The following is a 19,631-nucleotide window of genomic DNA, read 5'->3' as shown; positions in this document are numbered from 1 at the left end:
TCCTCTGCTGTAGAATGTCTCAAATTGAAGTAAATAAAGATGCAAAGAGCTACAACGTAAAGGGACCACTGATGTGTGGTTGTAGAGAGAAGAAAGAAGGTAGATGTTTTAAGTCAATGGCTACTCCTAGTGACAGAAAGAGCAGTAACTATTAGGAAAGGACTGTTTCAGATGGGATTGTTTATGTATTTAATAAAATATTTTAACATAGTAGTGCTAACATATTTGTTTTATCGTTTTAAACAAATTTTTTGTTACATTTAAGCTATTCCTTACCCATTTACAATCTGCCATCGACATATAACAGCTAAAATCTGAAGAAAACACACCAACTTTTCCCGTCAATTTCAATTATATTTAAAAAAAAAAAAAATGGGTCATATAAATCATAAAAGACTACCTTTCCCACAGTGCATTGTAGAGCACTGCTTCCTTGGGAACCAATCTCTGCATAAGGTTTTAGGTCACATGACAATGTAAAATCCCTTCAGCGGTGGAAAAAAAAAGCATAAGCTAAGACCTTGCACTGAGTCATAGGTTGGGAGAGTTCGGGGTAAGTGGCTGATTTTTTGTACACAGCAAATTGCCTGCATATATGTTCTTTTTTGTTTCAGCCGCAGTTATTTTCGGTTTACTGGTTGAAGCGAGAACTCGGAAGCATACAGATTCACAGTCGGGCCTGTGTTATTTCCTGGTTGAGAAAAGCTCATGGAACACATAATGGGGCGCAGCTTTTGAAGTGTGAGCCAGGAGAGCACTTCTTAAAGTTTTTTATGACAGGCTAAATTAAGCATTTAAACATGGTTGCCGTTGCATGATAATGTTAACGTTTGACAAAGAGTTAGTTAATGTCGTTGCGCATTGCTGTTTGTATAGATGTTTATATATATAATATATATATATATATATTATAATTATATATATATATATATATATATATATATATATATATATATATATATATATATACATATAATATATCTTTATAAATATATACTATATATATATATTATATATATAGATATAATATAAACATATATATATATATAATATATATAATATAGATATTATAAAAACATAAATATATATATATATATATATAGATATTTGTATATATATATATATAAAGTGTAGTGTAGTACCATCTTTCGACTTCGGTCTGTGTCTACAATGGGAAGCTGAATATAAATAGTTGCAGAGTTACTTGCTTAAATCGTAAATTAAAGTTTGAATTTCCAGTGGTACTTGGACGAGGCTTCTTTCAAAAAATCGTTGTGCTTTGATGCTAGCAAAGATCATAAAAAGATCTTCCAGAATCAGTAAATGCTCGATACATCTTGAGTAATTCTAATGCCTGAGTGGTTTTTCTAAATGCATGTCTTAACATGTGTTTTAAATATGAGCAGTAAGCTGTCAGTGCTTGAGCAACGGTTGCATTATGTGTTGTACAGGCCTCATCTTTCTCGTATGGTGTCCATAAATAAAGTGATTGTGTGTGTGTGTGTGTATGTGTATATATATATATATATATATATATATATATATTATATATATATATATATATATATATATATATATACAGTGCCTATAGAAAGTCTACATCCCCTTTCAAAATTTTCACCTTTTGTTGCCTTATAGCCTGGAATTAAAATATATTTTTCCATTTATCTACACATCCTACCCCACAACTTCCAAGTGAAAAAAAATATTATAGAAATTTGTAGAAAATTTGTTAAAAATAAAAACTGAAATAGCTTGGTTGGATTAGTGCCCAACCCCCTTGTAAGAGCAATCATAAATTAGCTCAGGTGTAACCAGTTGCCTTCAAAATCACACACCAAGTTAAGTCGCCTCCATCTATGTTAAATTGTAGTGAGTCACATGATTTCAGGATAAATTTGACAGTTCCTGTAGGTTCTCTCTGCTGGATAGAGCATTACAAAGCAAAGACTCAACCATGAGCACCAAGGCGCTTTCAAAAGAACTCCGGGACAAAGTTGTTGAAAGGCACAGATCAGGGGATGGGTTTAAAAAGATATCAAAGGCCTTCAATATCCTTTGGAGCATGGTCAAGACGATTATTAAGAAGTGGAAGGTGTATGGCACTACCAAGACCCTGCCTAGATCAAGCCGTTCCTCCAGACTGGATGACCGAGCAAGAAGGAGACTGATCAGTGAGGCTACCAAAAGGCCAATGGCAACTTTGCAAGAGCTACAGGCTTTTATGGCCAAGACTGGTCAAAGTGTGCCTGTGACAACAATATCCCAAGCACTCCACAAATATGGCCTTTATGGTAGTGTGGCAAGAAGGAAGCCATTACTCAAGAAAGCCCACCTTGAATCCTGTTTTGAAGTATGCAAAAACAAACACTCGGGAGATTCTGTAGCCCTGTGGCAAAAAGTTTTGTGGTCTGAAGAAACTAAAATGGAACTTTTTGGCCTAAATGCAAATCATTATGTTTGGCACAAACCCAACACAGCGCATCACCCAAAGAACACCATCCCTACTGTGAAGCATCGTGGTGGCAGCATCATGTTATGGGGATGTTTATCATCAGCATTGACTGGGGTACTTGTCAGGACAGAAGGGAAAATGAATGGAGCAAAGTACAGAGAAGTCCTTGAGGAAAACCTGCTGCCCTCTGCAAGAAAGCTGAAACTGTGACAGAAGTTCACCTTTCAGCATGACAATGACCCAAAGCACACAGCCAAAGCTACACTGGAGTGGCTAAGGAACAAAAAGGTAAATGTCCTTGAGTGGCCCAGTCAGAGTCCCAACCTAAATCGGTGTACAAAGTTGGTAGAGACCTATCCCAACACACTCGCAGCTATAATTGCTGCCATTGGTGTTTCCACTAAGTTGTAACTCTGTGGGGGGTGGGGGGCGTGACTTATCCAATTATGATCTTTCAGTTTTGTATTTTTAATGTATAATTTTTTTCTCAAAACCTTTTTTTTCCCTTAACACTGTGGAGTATGTTGTGTAGATAAGTGTAACAAATCATCATTTTAAATGCTTGAAATTGATATATATATATTTACAGTGCCTATAGAAAGTCTATGACCCCTTGAACTTTTTTCACATTTTATTGTGGCAGTGCCTCAGAATTTCAGACATTTAAAATGAGGATTTTTTCCACACACAAATACATGAATGAAGGCTATATTTGCATCCTGAGCCATTCAGGGGAAAAAAGGCATAATGCCACAGTAGTGACATCAGAAAGTGAATTCCTCTAGACTCAGGGGTCTGAATACTTTTGCAAGCCACTGTGTGTGTGTGTCTAAATATATATATATATATATATATATATATATATATATATATATATATATATATAGATGGGCCTCTTCAGTGAGTTACAGGAAAACAATTCCATCTCTGGTAATTTATGACATTACAGAAATGCTAGATGGAATTATTTTATATATACACAGTGGCTTGCAAAAGTATTCAGACCCCTGACCAGTTCTCTCATATTACTGAATTACAAATGGTACATTGAAATTTTGTTCTGTTCGATGTTTTATTTTAAAACACTGAAACTCAAAATCAATTATTGTAAGGTGACATTGGTTTTATGTTGGGAAATATTTTTAAGAGAAATAAAAAACTGAAATATCTTGCTTGCATAAGTATTCAACCCCCACACATTAATATTTGGTAGAGCCACCTTTCGCTGCAATAACAGCTTTAAGTCTTTTGGGGTAAGTATGTACCAGCTTTGCACACAGTGTCAGAGTGATTTTGGCCCATTCTTCTTGGCAGATTTGCTCCAGGTTGTTCAGGTTGGTTGGACGACGCTTGTGGACCGCAATTTTCAAATAGTGCCACAGATTCTCAATGGGATTGAGATCAGGACTTTGACTTGGCCACTGTAGGACATTCACCTTTTTGTTCTTGTGCCACTCCAATGTTGCTTTGGCCTTGTGCTTGGGATCATTGTCCTGCTGAAAGGTGAATTTCCTCCCAAGCTTCAGTTTTTTAGCAGACTGAAGCAGATTCTCTTGCAGTAGTATTTTCCTGTATTTTTCTCCATCCATTCTTCCTTCAGTTGTAACAAGATGCCCAGTCCCTACTGATGAGAAGCATCCCAACAGCATGATGCTGCCTCCACCATACTTCACGGTAGGGATGGTGTGTCTTGAGGCATGGGCAGTGTTAGGTTTGCGCCACATATAGCGCTTTGAGTTTTGGCCAAAAAACTCTATCTTAGTCTCACCTGACCACAAAACCTTTTCCCACATCACAGCTGGGTCACTCTCATTCTTTCTGGCAAACTCTAGATGTGCGTTCAGATGGTACTTTTTGAGTAACGGCTTCTTTCTTGCCACCCTCCCATACAGGCCAGTGTTATGCAGAGCTCTTGATATGGTTGGCTGGTGCACCATTACTCCACTCCCAGCCACTGAACTCTGTAGCTCCTTCAAAGTGATTGCTGGCCTCTCTGTGGCTTCTCTCACAAGTCTCCTTCTTGTTTGAGCGCTGAGTTTTGAGGGACGGCCTTTTCTTGGCAGTGCCTGGGTGGTGTGATGCAGCTTCCACTTCCTGATTATTGATCCAACTGTGCTCACTGGGATATCCAAACACTTGGATATTATTTTGTACCCTTTCCCTAATCTATGCATTTGTATTACTTTATCTCTAACTTCTGTAGAATGCTCTTTGGTCTTCATTTTCCTTCAGATTCACAGCCTTACCAATGATCCTTCAACATGGGGTTTTTATCCAGAAAATGTGACAGCAACTTTAATGGTTCACAGGTGGAGGCCAATGGTTAGGTAATTGTGTCCTTGTTTGGGCAATTTCTTTCATCGGTGCAAACTGGGAGCTTCCTCAGCACAGGGGTTGAATACTTCTGCAAGCAAGATATTTCAGTTTTTTATTTTTCTTAAAAATATTTCCCAACATAAAACCAATGTCACCTTACAATTTCAGTGTTTAAAAATAAAATATCAAACAGAACGAAATTTCAATGTACCATTTGTAATTCGGTAATATGAGAGAATTGGTCAGGGGTCTACATACTTTTGCAAGCCACTATATATATATATATATATATATATATATATATATATATATATATATATATATATATATAAAATCCATGTGTACTTTGCCGGTTTTAATGACAGTAAATGTCACAGTATTTATTATTTTTTAATTTTTAAATTTTTTAATTTTTTTAAACCCCCCCCCCAAAAAAAACACGCAAGAATGAAAACTTGTCAATGCTCACTTGTCAATGATATTTTACTGCTTGACTGCATACAGACAGTAGCAAAATAAAAAGTGTTTTAGTTCAAGCTTTTATCAATCTGATGTGGTGATCACAGCTTTTCTGAAGTTCATTGTGTACAGTAACTTGTTGGCTAAATTTAAGTTTATTAGATTTGCTTAGTTTTATTGTTTCAGTTCATTTGTTTTCTGGTTGGTTTTTAGATGTGGTTGTTGTTGGACATTTAACTTCAAAGCTCTGGGTTTTTCAAAGAAAAATCAACATTGTTTTTCATTTGAAGTTAATAGGATTCCATTCAACGCAAGGAAAAGGTGTTGCTAGAAAAACTAATTCGAGGATATGACGAGGAAGAAGCAAGAGACTGGCAATGTTCTCAACGTGTTGCTAATTAAATATTTGGCAAAGTGAAATGTATTGTTCTCGCTCAAAAGCATCAACATTTGACTCATCAAAGTTTGAGTCTGAGCCAAGGTAAGCTCAGAAAGCAAAGGGGTCCTTTTTAAACCAGCAAGTGATGAGTCTGTAAGCAGTGCTCTATTACCGAGCTAGAGTTGTCAAAGTTATAAATAGTGTCCCTCTTATTTGACCAGGCTGATGTTATTTCTGTCTTTGCTCTCTGGTGGGTCTGAACTCCAATTGTATTGATTGCTACAGTATGTAACAGAAACATTTCATATCACTTCTCAGTATAAAAGGAAATATTAAGCAGAAGGATGCATTTTAGGAAGAAGGGTGCAGCACACACTGTTGACATTCGCTCTGACTCTTTTTGGAGCCTTGTGGTTGTTCCAATTATAGTTGTACTAGTACTGTAATTTAAAGAGCTTGTGGCTTTGTGGTGCTGTATGAATGGCCACGTTTGTGTTTCACAAAGCTGGTTGCACAGAACAGGAGTACTGTTATAATGTATTCAGTAGTACAGTCAGACAGTTTTAATATAACTTCAGAGGGACTGATCAATAGGGACACAAAACGGACTTCTCAGGAATTCACCAATACCCTGACAAAATAAGCACTAAGCATAGCATTAAATAGATTACAATAGTGTTAATGAATAAAATGTGTTTTCCATACACAGTCCACAATATGTACATGTACAACACATTGTGATAATTAAAGCATGAGATGGCTGTGAATACACATTGCAGGGTTACAGTGTATGTGCTTTTTTATTGTACTACCATACTTACAGATGGACAGCCTCCAAGAGTTTAAACATTGTGCAGCTGTAGTGTTTGTTCTAGAGCAGGGTAATATGCAATACAAGAGACAAAGAAACAACTAAATAAAAACCTGAGCCATTACTTGAACCACAGAAAGAAACAAGCACTAAGGTATAGTAGTCTCTCACACATGCTGCGTTTTTCCTCACTTGTGTAGTGGATTCCACACTAATTGCCACTGTTGGTCTCTGCCTAATTAGTGCCATTGGCTCTGTCATGGGCATACAGTACAGGGCATTCCCAAGCACCTGATTACTGTTCTACAGAGGGCTCTTCAGAACGGTTTAAACTTGACAATCTAGATTTCTCTTCCATTCACAATTTATCAGACTGATCTGCAGAGTGGCACAGTAAATATTTCTTGGTAGTGCATATGTAGTTACTGTATGGGGTTATTCTAGTTACTCATTTGTTTTTGTTGGAACAGGCTTTAAAATGACACTGATGTTATGGAGCAACAAGTAATCAGAATTGGCATTTTTACAAACTTTAAATGCATTATGACCATTCACACTTCTCTTTTTGTATGCACTCAACACCTACCCTGGAACTGAAAAAAAAAAATCTGCCCTATCAGGACCCTGCTGTGAGGAGGAAGTCCCTCCCACCTCCTACTGAAGAGGGTCATCCTCACAGTAGCATATCTCCATTTTCTCTCTCACTTCACTAAGACAGGTCACAGATTGCCTCGTGGGTCTTTGTCCAAAATTGTCTGATTTATTGGTTCTAAACCTACAAATCTGATAAATACACAGCAAAATTACACTTTTGAGCTTTTGTTGAGAGTGCTCTTGCCTTAGTCTCACGTCAGTTTACTGATTAGAGCTGGTTTTGACCCCTCTTTGAGATTGGCAAACAGCCATTACTCTCTCTTTCACAACTTTGTCTAGTTTTTTTTACCGTTGTTTGAGCTGTTGTGGTGCTGTAGGGTGACCCCAAAGGCTTGCGGCATCGTCCTCTACGCCGATTTACCTCAGTGACCTTCCAGCTTGGGACTACTCGCCCCTCTCAAGCCTTTGGCTCTCCTAGCACGGCTGCGCTTGCCCACGGCGCTGACGCCAATTGACTCGGCAACACCAGCTCGGCATCGACTGTTTGTCTTCAGCAGAGACCCCGACTCTGATTATTTGGCACCGGCTTGGAACACCCTTCAAGTGCTGACCCCGGCTCCGATTGACTCAGCCCCCGGTGAGAACATCTTCACTGACATAGTGCGGGCGTCAGTACCGAGCTTCAATTAGCACAGGCGGGATTGGTGTTGAGTGTATCGGCGTCTGCGCCGAGAAAGCGTGGTTGGCGTCGAGTCGATGCCACGTAGAGCGCGGTCGGTGCCGAGTCAATCTGTGCCGATAAGGAGCGCGGTCGGCGCTGACTACAGCTCGGCACCGACCGCGGCGTTTGAGAGCTGGCAGAGACGGTGAGGGCCCAGCAGACCATGCTGGAGACCCTGCTTAAGTCTCAGGGTTGAGTGCCCCCTACTACCGGGCAGCCCCAGCCCCCCCTATTCACGCTCTCCATCCCCAGCACCTAGACCTCCAAGCCCAGGCGAGCTGTCTTTTACAGCCTTGAGGTTGGATCTGTCTGAACCCGCCAAGTCATTTGGTCAGGCCACAGCGGGGGGCTCCATACTGTCCTTGTCGCATGTATCACAGAGGGAGGAGTTCTGGTCCCTGAGGCAGTGTGCAGCTGCTACCACGGACGCTCTCTGGGCGGCAGGACAGGAGGGAAAGGGGAACCGCTTTTTGAAACAGAAAGGGCACCTACAGCATGCCCTCCCCTTGTGCCAGGATTTTCTTGAGCTGGTTCGCTCATCCTGGAGCAACCCAGCATCCGCCCCCTCAGCCTCTAGAATGCAGAGGCTCTGCTACACACTGCAGGAACCCAAGAAGCGGGTCTAGGCACATTCCCCACCATCAGGGACATGGTCACAGTACTGGTGTAGGGATCTACCTTCACCAGAGGGGACAAAGACCCGACCTGCCTGTCCAAGCCGTGCAAAACGGCTGACGCCATGCTGAAAAAGGCATCAGGCAGGTCTCTAGCAGCGCTGGTAGCCGCTCGAAGGAACCTTTGGTTAACCCAGGCCAAGGTTGTGGATGCCGAGAAGGTAGCGCTATTAGATGCACCCATTACACCAGGGCAGACATTCGGAGCGATCATTGATGTGAGCTTTGAGAGGTCCCACAAGGCCACTGAGGTCAATTCGAAATTCTCGCGCCTTCCTGCCTACCGCCAGTGACCAAGGTGGTCTTCACAGCCTGCAGGGGCAACTGGGCCTGAATGCCGCCTACCACCCCAGAACAAACAAGCAAGCAGAGGAAGAGCCGGCGGCAAGGGACCACCGCAGGCCAGGGCCCTGGTTGCCACCAACCCCCTTCACAACCGGACTGACCAACGGACACGACCTATGGCAAGGCTGCACCCAGGACTCCTGGGTGCTATCGACAGTGAGACACAGCTCTACAATTCTGCTTAGGTCCGCCACCCTTCAAGGGTGTGCTCCTTACCACCGTCGAACCAGCGAGCGTGATACTCCTTCAACAGGAGATTGCCAGTCTTCAACAGAAGAGCGCTGTGCACTTGGTAAACCCAAGTGATGCCCTCAGCGGCTTCTACTCCACGTACTTCCTGGTGTCCAAGAGGGACGGTGGTTTCAGACCTATTCTGGACCTCGGGGTCCTCAACATGTTCCTGAAACGAAAGAAGTTCAACATGTTGACCGCACAGCGTATCCTCCAGTCCGTCCAGCCGGGCGACTGGTTCACACTGATCGACCAGCCTACTTTCATTTCCTACTGTCCCACTCACAGAAAATATCTCTGCTTCGCCTTTCAAGGCAACACGTACAAATTCTTTGTGCTTCCGTTTGGCCTCTCGCTGGTGCTCGCTTGAACTACCTGGACGATTGGCTAGTTTGTGCGCATTCAAAGCTCGCGCCGAGGTGCATACCAGACAGGTCATAGATCATGTGACGAAGTTAGGGCTCTCCATACATCAACAGAAGAGCAACTTCGTACCGCCTCAGTCCACAGTATTTGTGCAGGTCAAATTGAACTTTGTGAGCATGCTTGCCTCACTGTCAGAAGACAGGATTCGGTCACGCTCTCCCAATTCAGAAAGGACGCTCTTCTGCAGGTCATAATGTTTCAAAGGTTGTTGGGGCTGATGGCAGCCGCCTCGAGAATCCTTCCCCTAGGGCTGCTGAGAATGCGCCTGCTTTAAGTCTTGGTATATACCCTCAATGTGCACCCGATCCGTGATTGGTACCGGCTGGTGCGAGTGTCCAGACAATCCTGGAAGACATTGGAGTGGTGGCTCCGCCCTGGCAATCTGTGTCTTAGATCTCCCCTCGGCTCCGCTCGCAGAAGGGCAATTGTCACTACGGATGCCTACAGCCTGATCTGGGGAGTGGTCTGGAATGGGAGAGGAATAAGAGGTCAGTGGAAGGGACCTTGGCAGCAAGCGCATATAAATGCCCAAGAACTGCAAGCAGTAGCCCTGGTGTTATCTCATTTTCGCCAGCAGCTATCGCACACACACGTGCTGGTCCAGACGGACAACACGACAGTTGTAGCCTGCATAAACCACCAAGGCGGCTTGCGCTCACCGGGCCTTCACCATGCAGTGCACAGACTTCTGTCTTGTATGCACAGAAACTTACGTTTCATCAGGGCAGTCCACCTCCCCGGTGTGGATAACAGAGCAGCAGACCTTCTGTCTAGAGGAGCCCCAGGCAACTCGGAATAGAGACTGTACCCTCAGGCTGTGAAACATTTGGGAAAGGTTTTGTACAGCACGAGTCGACTTCTTCGCCACAGCCGAGTCCACTCATTGCCCCCTATAGTTCTCTATGGAGAGACGGCGGCCCCCTGAGAGTAGACGCGCTGGCTCACCCCTGGTCACAGGGGCTCTTGTATACGTTCCCTCCACTACTGCTATTACCCCTGACACTAGAGAGGATCAGGGTGGAGAGAGCCCAGGTTTAGCTGGTTGCACCCAGATGGCCGAAGTGCCCCTGGTTTGCTCTCCTCTCCAACATGTTGTTGGGCCAACCGTGGCAGCTCCCGCTCCACAGGGACCTCCTGAGCCTAGTGGAGGGGTTATTATGGCAGCTAAACCCAGCCCAGCTACAACTCTGGGTCTGGCGGTTGAACTGAGCCATCTGTCTAGCCGAGGTTTGCCAGATGCAGTGGTGGAGACATTACAGTCTGCTAAGGCGCCTAGCACTAGAGCCCAGTATTCATATAAATGAAAGGTTTTCCAAGATCCATGGTGCATTGCTGAGGGTCACGATCCTGTGACCTGCCCTACCGAGACAATTCTAACCTTCTTACAACACCTGTTTAATGCGGGACAATCTGCATCTACTCTGAAGGTCTGCTTGGCAGCAATATCAGAATGCCATGACAAAATTGACACTGTGTCCCCTGTGGCACACTTTCTGGCAGTGCAATTTCTTAAAGGGGCCCGGAGGCTTCGTCCTCCGATGAAAAGCATGGTCCCTATGTGGGATCTGGAGCTGTTGCTGGGGGTCCTTGTGGGTCCCCCATTTAAGCCCATGGCAGCAGAGCTGCACCCTGTTTCCCTCAAAGTGGTGTTTTTATTAGCCATTACGTCTGCCAGAAGAGTAAGTGAGCTTCATGCGCTGTCCATCGATGACACATGTATGGCCTTCACTGGTAATGACTCGCAGGTAATGTTAAGAACACACCAAGCCTTTTTGCCAAAAGTGGTCTCCTCATTTCATATTAATCAACCAGTGGTTTTGGAAGCTTTGAGCTCCCCCGCATGAGTCAGAGGAGGACCGTAGACAGCACACGCTTTGCCTGGTCCGGGCTGTGCGCTGTTACCTGGATAGGACAGCGTCCTGGAGGCAGTCCAACCAGCTGTTTGTCTGCTATGGTTCCCGCTGTAGAGGTCAAGCCCTGTTGAAGCAATGTCTAGCACACTGGGTGGCAAATGCCATACGCTTGGCGTATGAACAGACGGTCTCCCCCATGCCGGGGGACGTTATGGCCCATTCCTCCAAGGACCAAGCGACTTCGTGGGCTCTCTTTCATGGCGCCTCCTTGGATGAGCTTTGCAGTGCTGCTACATGGACAGGTATTCAGAGATTTGTGCGTTTTTACCGCCTTGATGTTGCAAACTGAGCAAGGCCCTCTCTGGGTTCTAGGGTGTTGCAGGTGGCATGCCCTTAGCCATCATGAGGGCTCTGAGAATCTTGCCGTGGGGCTGGGCTGTCAGTAATCTGGAGTCACGACAGCTTTGGTACAGCTTCCCATTCGGTAATGGTTGTCATTCCTCTTGAAAGGGAATGTTTTTTTTTTTTTTATTACCGTAACGGTTATTACCATAACCCTGGTTCCCTGAAAAGAATGGCAACCATTACCATTTAAGGTCGTGTCCCCAGCTGACCTTCGATTTCAAAAATGGAGAAATGCTACTGTGAGGGTGCTCCTCTTCAGCAGGAGGTGGGAGGGACTTCCTTCTCACAGCATGGCCCTAATAGGGCAGCTTTTTTATATATGCTCAGTAATTGACAGGTCAGAGAGGCTCTTCCCATTCGGTAATGGTTGTCTTCTTTTCAGGGAACGTTCTTTTCAGACGTTATGGCTCACACAAACTGAACTGTCGACAACCCGATTTATTTCTTTCAGGATCTACGACATTCAGGTCGTGTTGCTAGGTAGAAACACAAAAACATTGTTCGAATTAAAAGTTAATTGGTTATCGTAACACCATTAGTTATCTTGAATGATAAACTCAAGCTTTCTGACTTTTGGAACGCCTATCGACCCAGACGCGAGGTGGAATATAGTGATTGAAGTTATCAACCTTCGGAATATGAACACATCACAGCTATACTGCTTCATTGTTAACACAATAGCTGTCCATCTCTAGGAATTTCCTTGTTCCAACCCTTCCGAGCCATTGATTTGTCAACATTCAGACTGAACCCACTCCTGGGATCCGTAGCAAACAGCTATTGGTCAGAAAGTTGAGTAAACTTATGAACTCCAGACTGGAGAAATTCATTCAAAGCTGTTAATGTGCAGTGTTAGTTAAGGTCACATACAATGTATTTATAGCCTGGAACTTCGCCTTTTCTGCCTAGTGAAGAAACAGGCACACTGTACTACACACATACAGAATGATGGCTATGAAAGTTCTTGTATTAATAACATACAAATCTGCCACCACATAAAAAATACTATCTTTAGCCTACAATAGCATATGGTATTTGAGAAATTAATAAACAGATTTTTTTCCTCTGCAGGAGTTTACAGTACAGTATATTTCCAGTGATGGGATGTACAGCATTCATCCATATGTAGAGTTCATATTGCATGTCCGTGTGGCAAAGTGATTTATAGTGCAGAGCTGATGCTGTGCTCCAACAATAACACACACAGTGTTCACGGAGCAAACAGTTATTTTATTTTTATTTTTCCCGGTTTTGCACCATTCAGTAATAGCGCTGGCAACTACACAGCAGTGTGTAGTTTGCACAGCGAAACAATACTGCTTTTCAGTCCCGAAACAATAATAAACAAAGGTAATCTCTCGGCAGGGCTCCGTGCCCTTTCACAGTGCTCCCATGCTGGTGGTGAATACACAGTGATTAGTGACTTGGTGCAGTAGTTCTAATCTGGGTTTTAATGCTGGCTTGACAGTGAAAGCACTCATGGTTATCTTATCTCTGTACTCCTTACAGCTCCGTGCGTAACCATAACAAAGGAACAGATTGCTTGGCCTCATCCCCTGAAATGCCCTTAGTCATGCCTCCTTCAGTGGCGAGTCCAATCACGTATCCTCGAATCCGTGACAGACACATCACCTACTGCATTAAGGCGATAACTTCTAGTATTGTGGCTCCACCCCCTTTCTGGAAGGCCGACTTCCTACTGATCCTGGAATGAACTGTCAAACCATCCAGTCCAGGGCACACTGTTCCTGTTATACCATGACTCTCAGTATTATTATTTATACATACCATAGGCCTATATGTAGATAATAGTTTGGCTTTATTTTGGTGCAGTTCAGTCAGGTTGTTATTTTATAAAATGTGCATGTACTGTAGGTAAGATTAACTGCTTTTTTGTGATACTGATAAAGATCTGTAGCTTGATGGTCTGTCTGACAAGGATTGTAAATTAGACTCTTCCTGTAGGCTGTTGGCAGCAATGCCATAATGTCTCATGCCTTAGCTAAAGAACATTTCCAAATCTGACATGGCTTGAAGGTTTTCATTTTACAAATGAGATAAAGCTGATTGCTGAGAAATTCTATTGACGCCACTGCTGCCTGCTTTGTACCCTGTCTCCTTGTGGTGTTCAGTGAGGAAATAGTACCTACTGCAGTATGAACTTATGCACCTGGGTGAATTATGGGTACTTTGAGCCTGGGATGTGTACAGTTCTGTAGCTGACCTTTGGATATGTAAAGAATTTATAGTAGAGTCTGTCCTACCTTTTGTGTGCACTTAATCCATCACCTGTACCCCTTGATTAACCAAACAGTACTGTGCTTGTTGCCTTTGACTTTTTGCCCTGAGTTTGCTAAGACAAAGGGTTCTTTATTTATTTATTAATTTATTTTTTTAAATCACATGTGGAACTAATTAAAGCAGCTTTGCCTTTTTCACTGTGAAGCTTACTGTGGTGTTCTGTGCAGTGTCGGGTACAGGGCCTGTTTATTAAGCAGAGAGACTGTTTATTAGAAAGGGATAAAAAGCCAAGGGGAAATTTACCGTAACTGCAGATCTGTCATTTGTTTTTGTTTTTTTTAAATTCCATGATCTTTCAGTCTGCATGCAAGCAAAATTTAATTTGTGGACAGAAAAATCAAAGCAGCCTGCTATTTAATCAGCCATGGGAGTGGCAGTAGGACAGGTTTATGCTTAGTCTTGTCTTCCAGGATAGAAGGATAGAAGGACCTATACATTTCTATGCGTGTGTTTTAGTTAAGTTTTTATACAACAGTATAGTAGCTCGAAGGTGCTACTGTATATTATGATCAATAATTTTACAAAGTTTCCACTGCCCTGTATTAAATGTTTTGGACACTATTTGAGGTAGTGAATTCATAGACTTCAAATACTGTATGCTAAATGCAGAGGTAGCGCTAGCTTTTCTGTTCATGCGTTCCTGAAATGCACATACCCAAAATTTTGCGTTCCATCTATCAAATATACATTTTAACACAAAGGCTAAGAAACTCCATGACTGTGCATTTTAGTGAATTTTTATGAACTTTTGAACTGTGGCATGTAGTAGTTTTAAAAAAAAAAAAAAAATCTGTCTCTGTGTGTGTGTGTGTGTGTGTGTGTGTGTGTGTGTGTGTGTGTGTGTGTATATATATATATATATATATATATATATATATATATATATATATATATATATATATATATATATATAAAAAGACAGACACACTTTTTTCTTTGTTATATATACTAATAGTAGACCGTTCACATGACTACTGGATAGGATTCTAAGCACTGCTTGTTGCCTTCATCTATGTGTGTTGTAATATTCCTGTAACAGCATCACCATGTCTTTTAAGCAAAGATTCTTGAAAAAACTGTGCATCCGTGCCTATGTTTTTTGCCCAGCAGCTCTTTCACACACAGTACATCTTGCTGTCTTGATAAACCATGGCTACTTCATCTCCCATTCAAAATTATAAGAATGTATTTTTCGTTTGCGTTTTTGTGCATTACTACTGCTTGCAACTGCTTCGGTCACTGTAGTACTCGTAGTCAGAAGCAGATGGCTGAGATGCAGATGAGCAATCTTCTTCATAAGAATCCCCTGAAGATGCTGACTGCTTAGCAAAAAAACTTCTAGCAAAAAAACTTCTGATTGACAACTGACTTGCTGTCAGTGTACACTCTGCACTAGGTATTCATTTTTTTCTTAAGGGAACTCCTGTTAAACTAGTGTGGAAAATAACAAAAGCACAACGTTAAATTAGTTGACTGCAATGAAATGCGAGTTAAAAGTAGGCTCGGGGATGAACAATTCACTTAATTTGTCTGCTCTGTTTGAAATAAAATGAAAGGGACCGGCATTGGGCTCAGTCAAGATATGAAGGTAAAAGCAAAGATTGTTGTGCAAGTAATAGCTTTTTCTGAGTTTATTAGGCAGAATCAGCTCAATTTGTCACCTGACAAATAAAACCAGAAAACGTCAAGCCCTACTTGTGTGTGAGTTTGCACTTTTCCAAAATACTTGTTTTATTTCATAGCAATGTGTACCTCTGTTAATATGGGGCATAACACATTATTTTAAAATAAAATGCAGTGCATGGTGGGATACTATCGTATTAATTTTCAATGTTCATTGGCTGCTAACCAAACTATTTCAATAGTATTAGTGTGTGTACACATTACGCCCGACTAAACATGAAACCGTACTTCAGTACTAAAGTTTGAGCTGGATTAATTAAAACATTTTTGAGTATGGTTCTTGATCGGTTATGTAGTGTGTTCTCGAGATCGGTTATGTAATATGAGGCTTATTGCTGCCACCTACAGGACTGGAGTGTACCTTAATCAATGCTGTAATATTGCAGAACAGTTTTTTGTGTTTTTTGTTTTTTTTTAACAAGGAAGTAGTTTACAGTCATTGGTGCATAGATTACCATGAATGTGCACGCCTGCGTCCCTTTCCATTCGGTGCGTCCAGTGAACGCAAGAGACAGGATTTTTCTGTCCAATGGATTTATTTTGCGTTAACTCCTCTGTAAATGTGTGTTAAAATTGGCCTTGACATTGACCTCTTTCTTAATATGGCTGTTGTAATGATTATTAAGTTTCTTCAGTATAGAGACAGTGCACTACTTCACAGTCGGTACACAGCTGTAGTCTATGATTCTCTCAGTAAAGTCCAGTAAAAACACATAGCCCCATTGCTTGAACCTCTGTCTATGTCATGATACAGATCTTTCTCAAATATTCAATTTTTGTTACATATGGTGCCATTCATTCACAAAATGTTTTCCTTGTTTAAAGTGCTGTCCATATCTTTTTTGCTACAATGAACTGATGCAGCAGTTATGATTTTCTCAAATGGAAATTGTCATTATTCCAAACCAAACAATACTGACAAAAGATAAAACTGAAGCTGACTTCTTTTTTTTTTTTTTTTTTTTTTTTTTTTGCAACAATTATTTTTATTCATTTTCCAATTTTCTCCCCAGTTTGGAAAGTCCAATTATTATAAAATCTGGCTCACCGGGAGCACTCGCATCCTTGAAACTGAGCAGCCATAATCAGAAATTACAGCATCGGAGGACCGTGCAGTTCTGAACTGTGTACAGGCCGGCCTGCAGGCGCCCGGCCAGCCACAGAGGTCGCTGCTGTGTGGTGACTGCCCAGCCGACCTAACCCATACTCCGTCCGTCCACTGTTGGCAGTGGCATAGCTTGGATTCGAACTAACGCTCTCCAAGCAATAGGGCGGCTTGCCTTTACCGGATGCGCCACTCAAAAGCCCCCGAAACCTGACCTTTTTTTTACAATGAGAAAGCGTTGGCAGTCTCAACAGTAAGCCAGCAGCATAAATAATATACAGTAGTAGCATCAATCAAGTTATGACCAGGCTTACTGTACCTGATTTGATTCTGAAAGCCCTCAGTAGGGATAACCACAGCTTTATACTTAGCCTTGGTGCTCAAATGACTAGGGCTGTTTTCTTTTTAGGTTTGTTGATGAAAGGTGCTGGAGCTACTTAGGGCTGCAATGACGGGTACATTTTGACCTTCGAAGGTTCCAAACACATTACCGAAGGGAGTTTTGAACCTTTGATGGTACTCATTTGCATAATTTATTGGTGACATCACCATAGCTACTTGTTTATTTTTAAGTCGCTTGCACAGTTTGCATTAATTATTTTTTTTTTTTGCTCGTTTGCAGTGTTCCCTCTAAACTTTTTATATACAAGTACTGAGAAACTTGCCGTTTTGACTGAGAAAGGGTACAGTATCAGTGAGAAACCTTCGGCCATGCATTAACCCTTTTAATATATTTTTGTTGCATTATACAATTTCGAAAAAAACAATATTCCGACACAAGTATCTCAACAATTTTATAATTTACTTTCAATTTAAACAAGATATTTGTTGTGGCTCAGACTGTGATTTTGAATCATCCTCTGATCCTATGCAGCCCTGTCGGTTGTTATAGATATAGACTGCATGCTTAACTGGTGGCCTGCATTAAACACTGGCGTCTGCACTGCCTTCAGTTGTAACCATCTTTAGGGCTACTAATCGATCCATTCTTGGGAATACCAAATTCTGTTTTTCAAAAATGGCCAATTCCATTTTTTCCCACTTTTTATCAACATATTAATAATTAAACATGGCATATGAACATAAATTTAATGTTGATATTTAAAACAGATACATTTAATAAATATTACCACAATTATTGTTCAATCAGTCTCTTGTTGCTGTAATAGTAAGTAAAGCACCTGAAGGCACTTCAAACCTGTCATTATGTTTATAGACATCACTTGGCTCAAGAATACAGTGCTTTGCCATTGTTGCTGTCTTATTTGCTTTCTTATTGTCTATGTGTTTACTACTGGCATTCTGATATTTAATGGTATTGACTCATACATGATCACGCGAAATACAGCAAAACTTTAAGAATGCTATTGCACCGTCCACATATAGATAATCAGATTTATTTTAGCTCTGTCTTACTAAAACATTGCTTTTCTTTCTTCGTCAGTGCAGTCGCCATGTTGAGTTTCAGCAGAGATGTGGAGTGAAGTCATGATGAATACACTCGTAAAAAATGTATAATGGACATGGTATGTCTTCTTCAATTACTATACACTTAAATGTGTATTTTCGCTTGAGGTGATTTCTGAAATGGTTGTTTTTTAAAAGGGAAATAAAACAAAAACTGTCAAAGTGTGAGTATTGTGATTGTTATGTATGTTTACCGCAGTATTTATACTGTAGTGTGCATGGGGGAAGGCAGCAGCAGGGCTGGTAGGTGACATAATCGCATACAAAGACATAAGCCCGATATACGCTACTTGCAAAGGAGCTGGCTCTTTTGTACAGTGGTATCGGCACTATGCTTCAGTGCGAGAGGTCCTGGGTTCACACCCTACCCTCAGCCTGTGTGTGGATTGCCTCGTCCTGTGTGATGCGGCTGCCTGCGGGAACCGAGATCGCTACAATACTTCTAAATAATGCAGCAAGATTGAAGGCACTAGTGGTATGAGCCCATTGCTTTGGATACTATGCCCTGCTCTACACACTGCAGTGGCGATGAGTAGAGTTGTATGTAATGTATAACGATTGGTAGTGGATTTTAATAACTTTTGACTACTTAATGTGCACTGTACAAATCAAAATATCGAATCTTGCATGTGAGTGACATTTAGTGTGTGATTTATAGTATTCATGCATTTTCTAACAGTTTCTGTTAACAGTAAAAAAATAAATAATAAATAATAATAATAATAATAATAATAATAATAATAATAATAATACAGTGAGTGAACCTGTCTGACGAACCTTCGAAGGTTTAAAACAATCTTCGAATCCCTGGCTAATGAACGAACGTTCAGACACAGCCCTAGGAGCTAGTACTAACAGGCATATGCAAGCACTCAGCCTGGGTACCCTAATCAGATCCTCCTTTAAATGCTAAGAAGTGAAAAACTGAAGATGGAAGTTTGAGTTTAAAAATAATAATAATAATTTAGTTGTTGAGTCTGTTCAATTGCTCTTTGTAGACATAATTTGGACTTTTTATAGTAACATTAGACTGCCTAAAACAGCAAATACAAAAGTAGTGAAAGAAAATGAAATGTTCCCGAACCATAGTGAAAATGGATAAGCACTGAACTGGGAGAAATGGCAAAACAAGCAAAAGGAATGCTTGATAGTAATTTGAGGAGTATCAAGCTCACTCTGTACTAAGCACCTGGATTCAAATGGGCACTGTAGCCTAACGCATGGGGTCGGTGCAAATATCTGGAAGCTGCTTTAAATAAGGTCTTCATTAAGGTAGCTTCATTTACTCTGCATGTACTGAACCTAGTTTTTGTTTGTCTGATTACATTGTTGTGCATTCTATCTACATATTGATTAAATTCAAGTGCCAGGGCCTTATCTGTATCGTTAGGCATGTGTATTATAGT

General features: G+C 41.5%; 1 protein-coding gene across 2 annotated transcripts in view; it reads left to right on the top strand.

Annotated features, from left to right (window-relative positions):
* The first annotated feature begins 476 nt into the window (after positions 1-476).
* Positions 477-19,631, top strand: part of LOC121318660 (myotubularin-like) — a 51,343-nt gene continuing 32,188 nt past the window's right edge. Inside the window, exons 1-2 of one of the 2 annotated variants that reach the window (XM_041255575.1) lie at positions 505-553; positions 18,208-18,284. In XM_041255575.1, coding sequence (XP_041111509.1) covers positions 18,269-18,284 — 16 coding nt within the window. In that variant the 5' untranslated portion in view covers positions 505-553; positions 18,208-18,268. Of the gene's footprint in view, positions 554-18,207; positions 18,285-19,631 lie in introns of both variants that reach the window. The other variant, XM_041255576.1, reaches the window with a different exon arrangement.

Source organism: Polyodon spathula, chromosome 7 (assembly GCF_017654505.1).
Source record: "Polyodon spathula isolate WHYD16114869_AA chromosome 7, ASM1765450v1, whole genome shotgun sequence".
In the NCBI taxonomy this organism is placed as follows: Eukaryota; Metazoa; Chordata; class Actinopteri; order Acipenseriformes; family Polyodontidae; genus Polyodon; species Polyodon spathula.
This window is presented reverse-complemented; position numbering and strand designations above follow the sequence as displayed.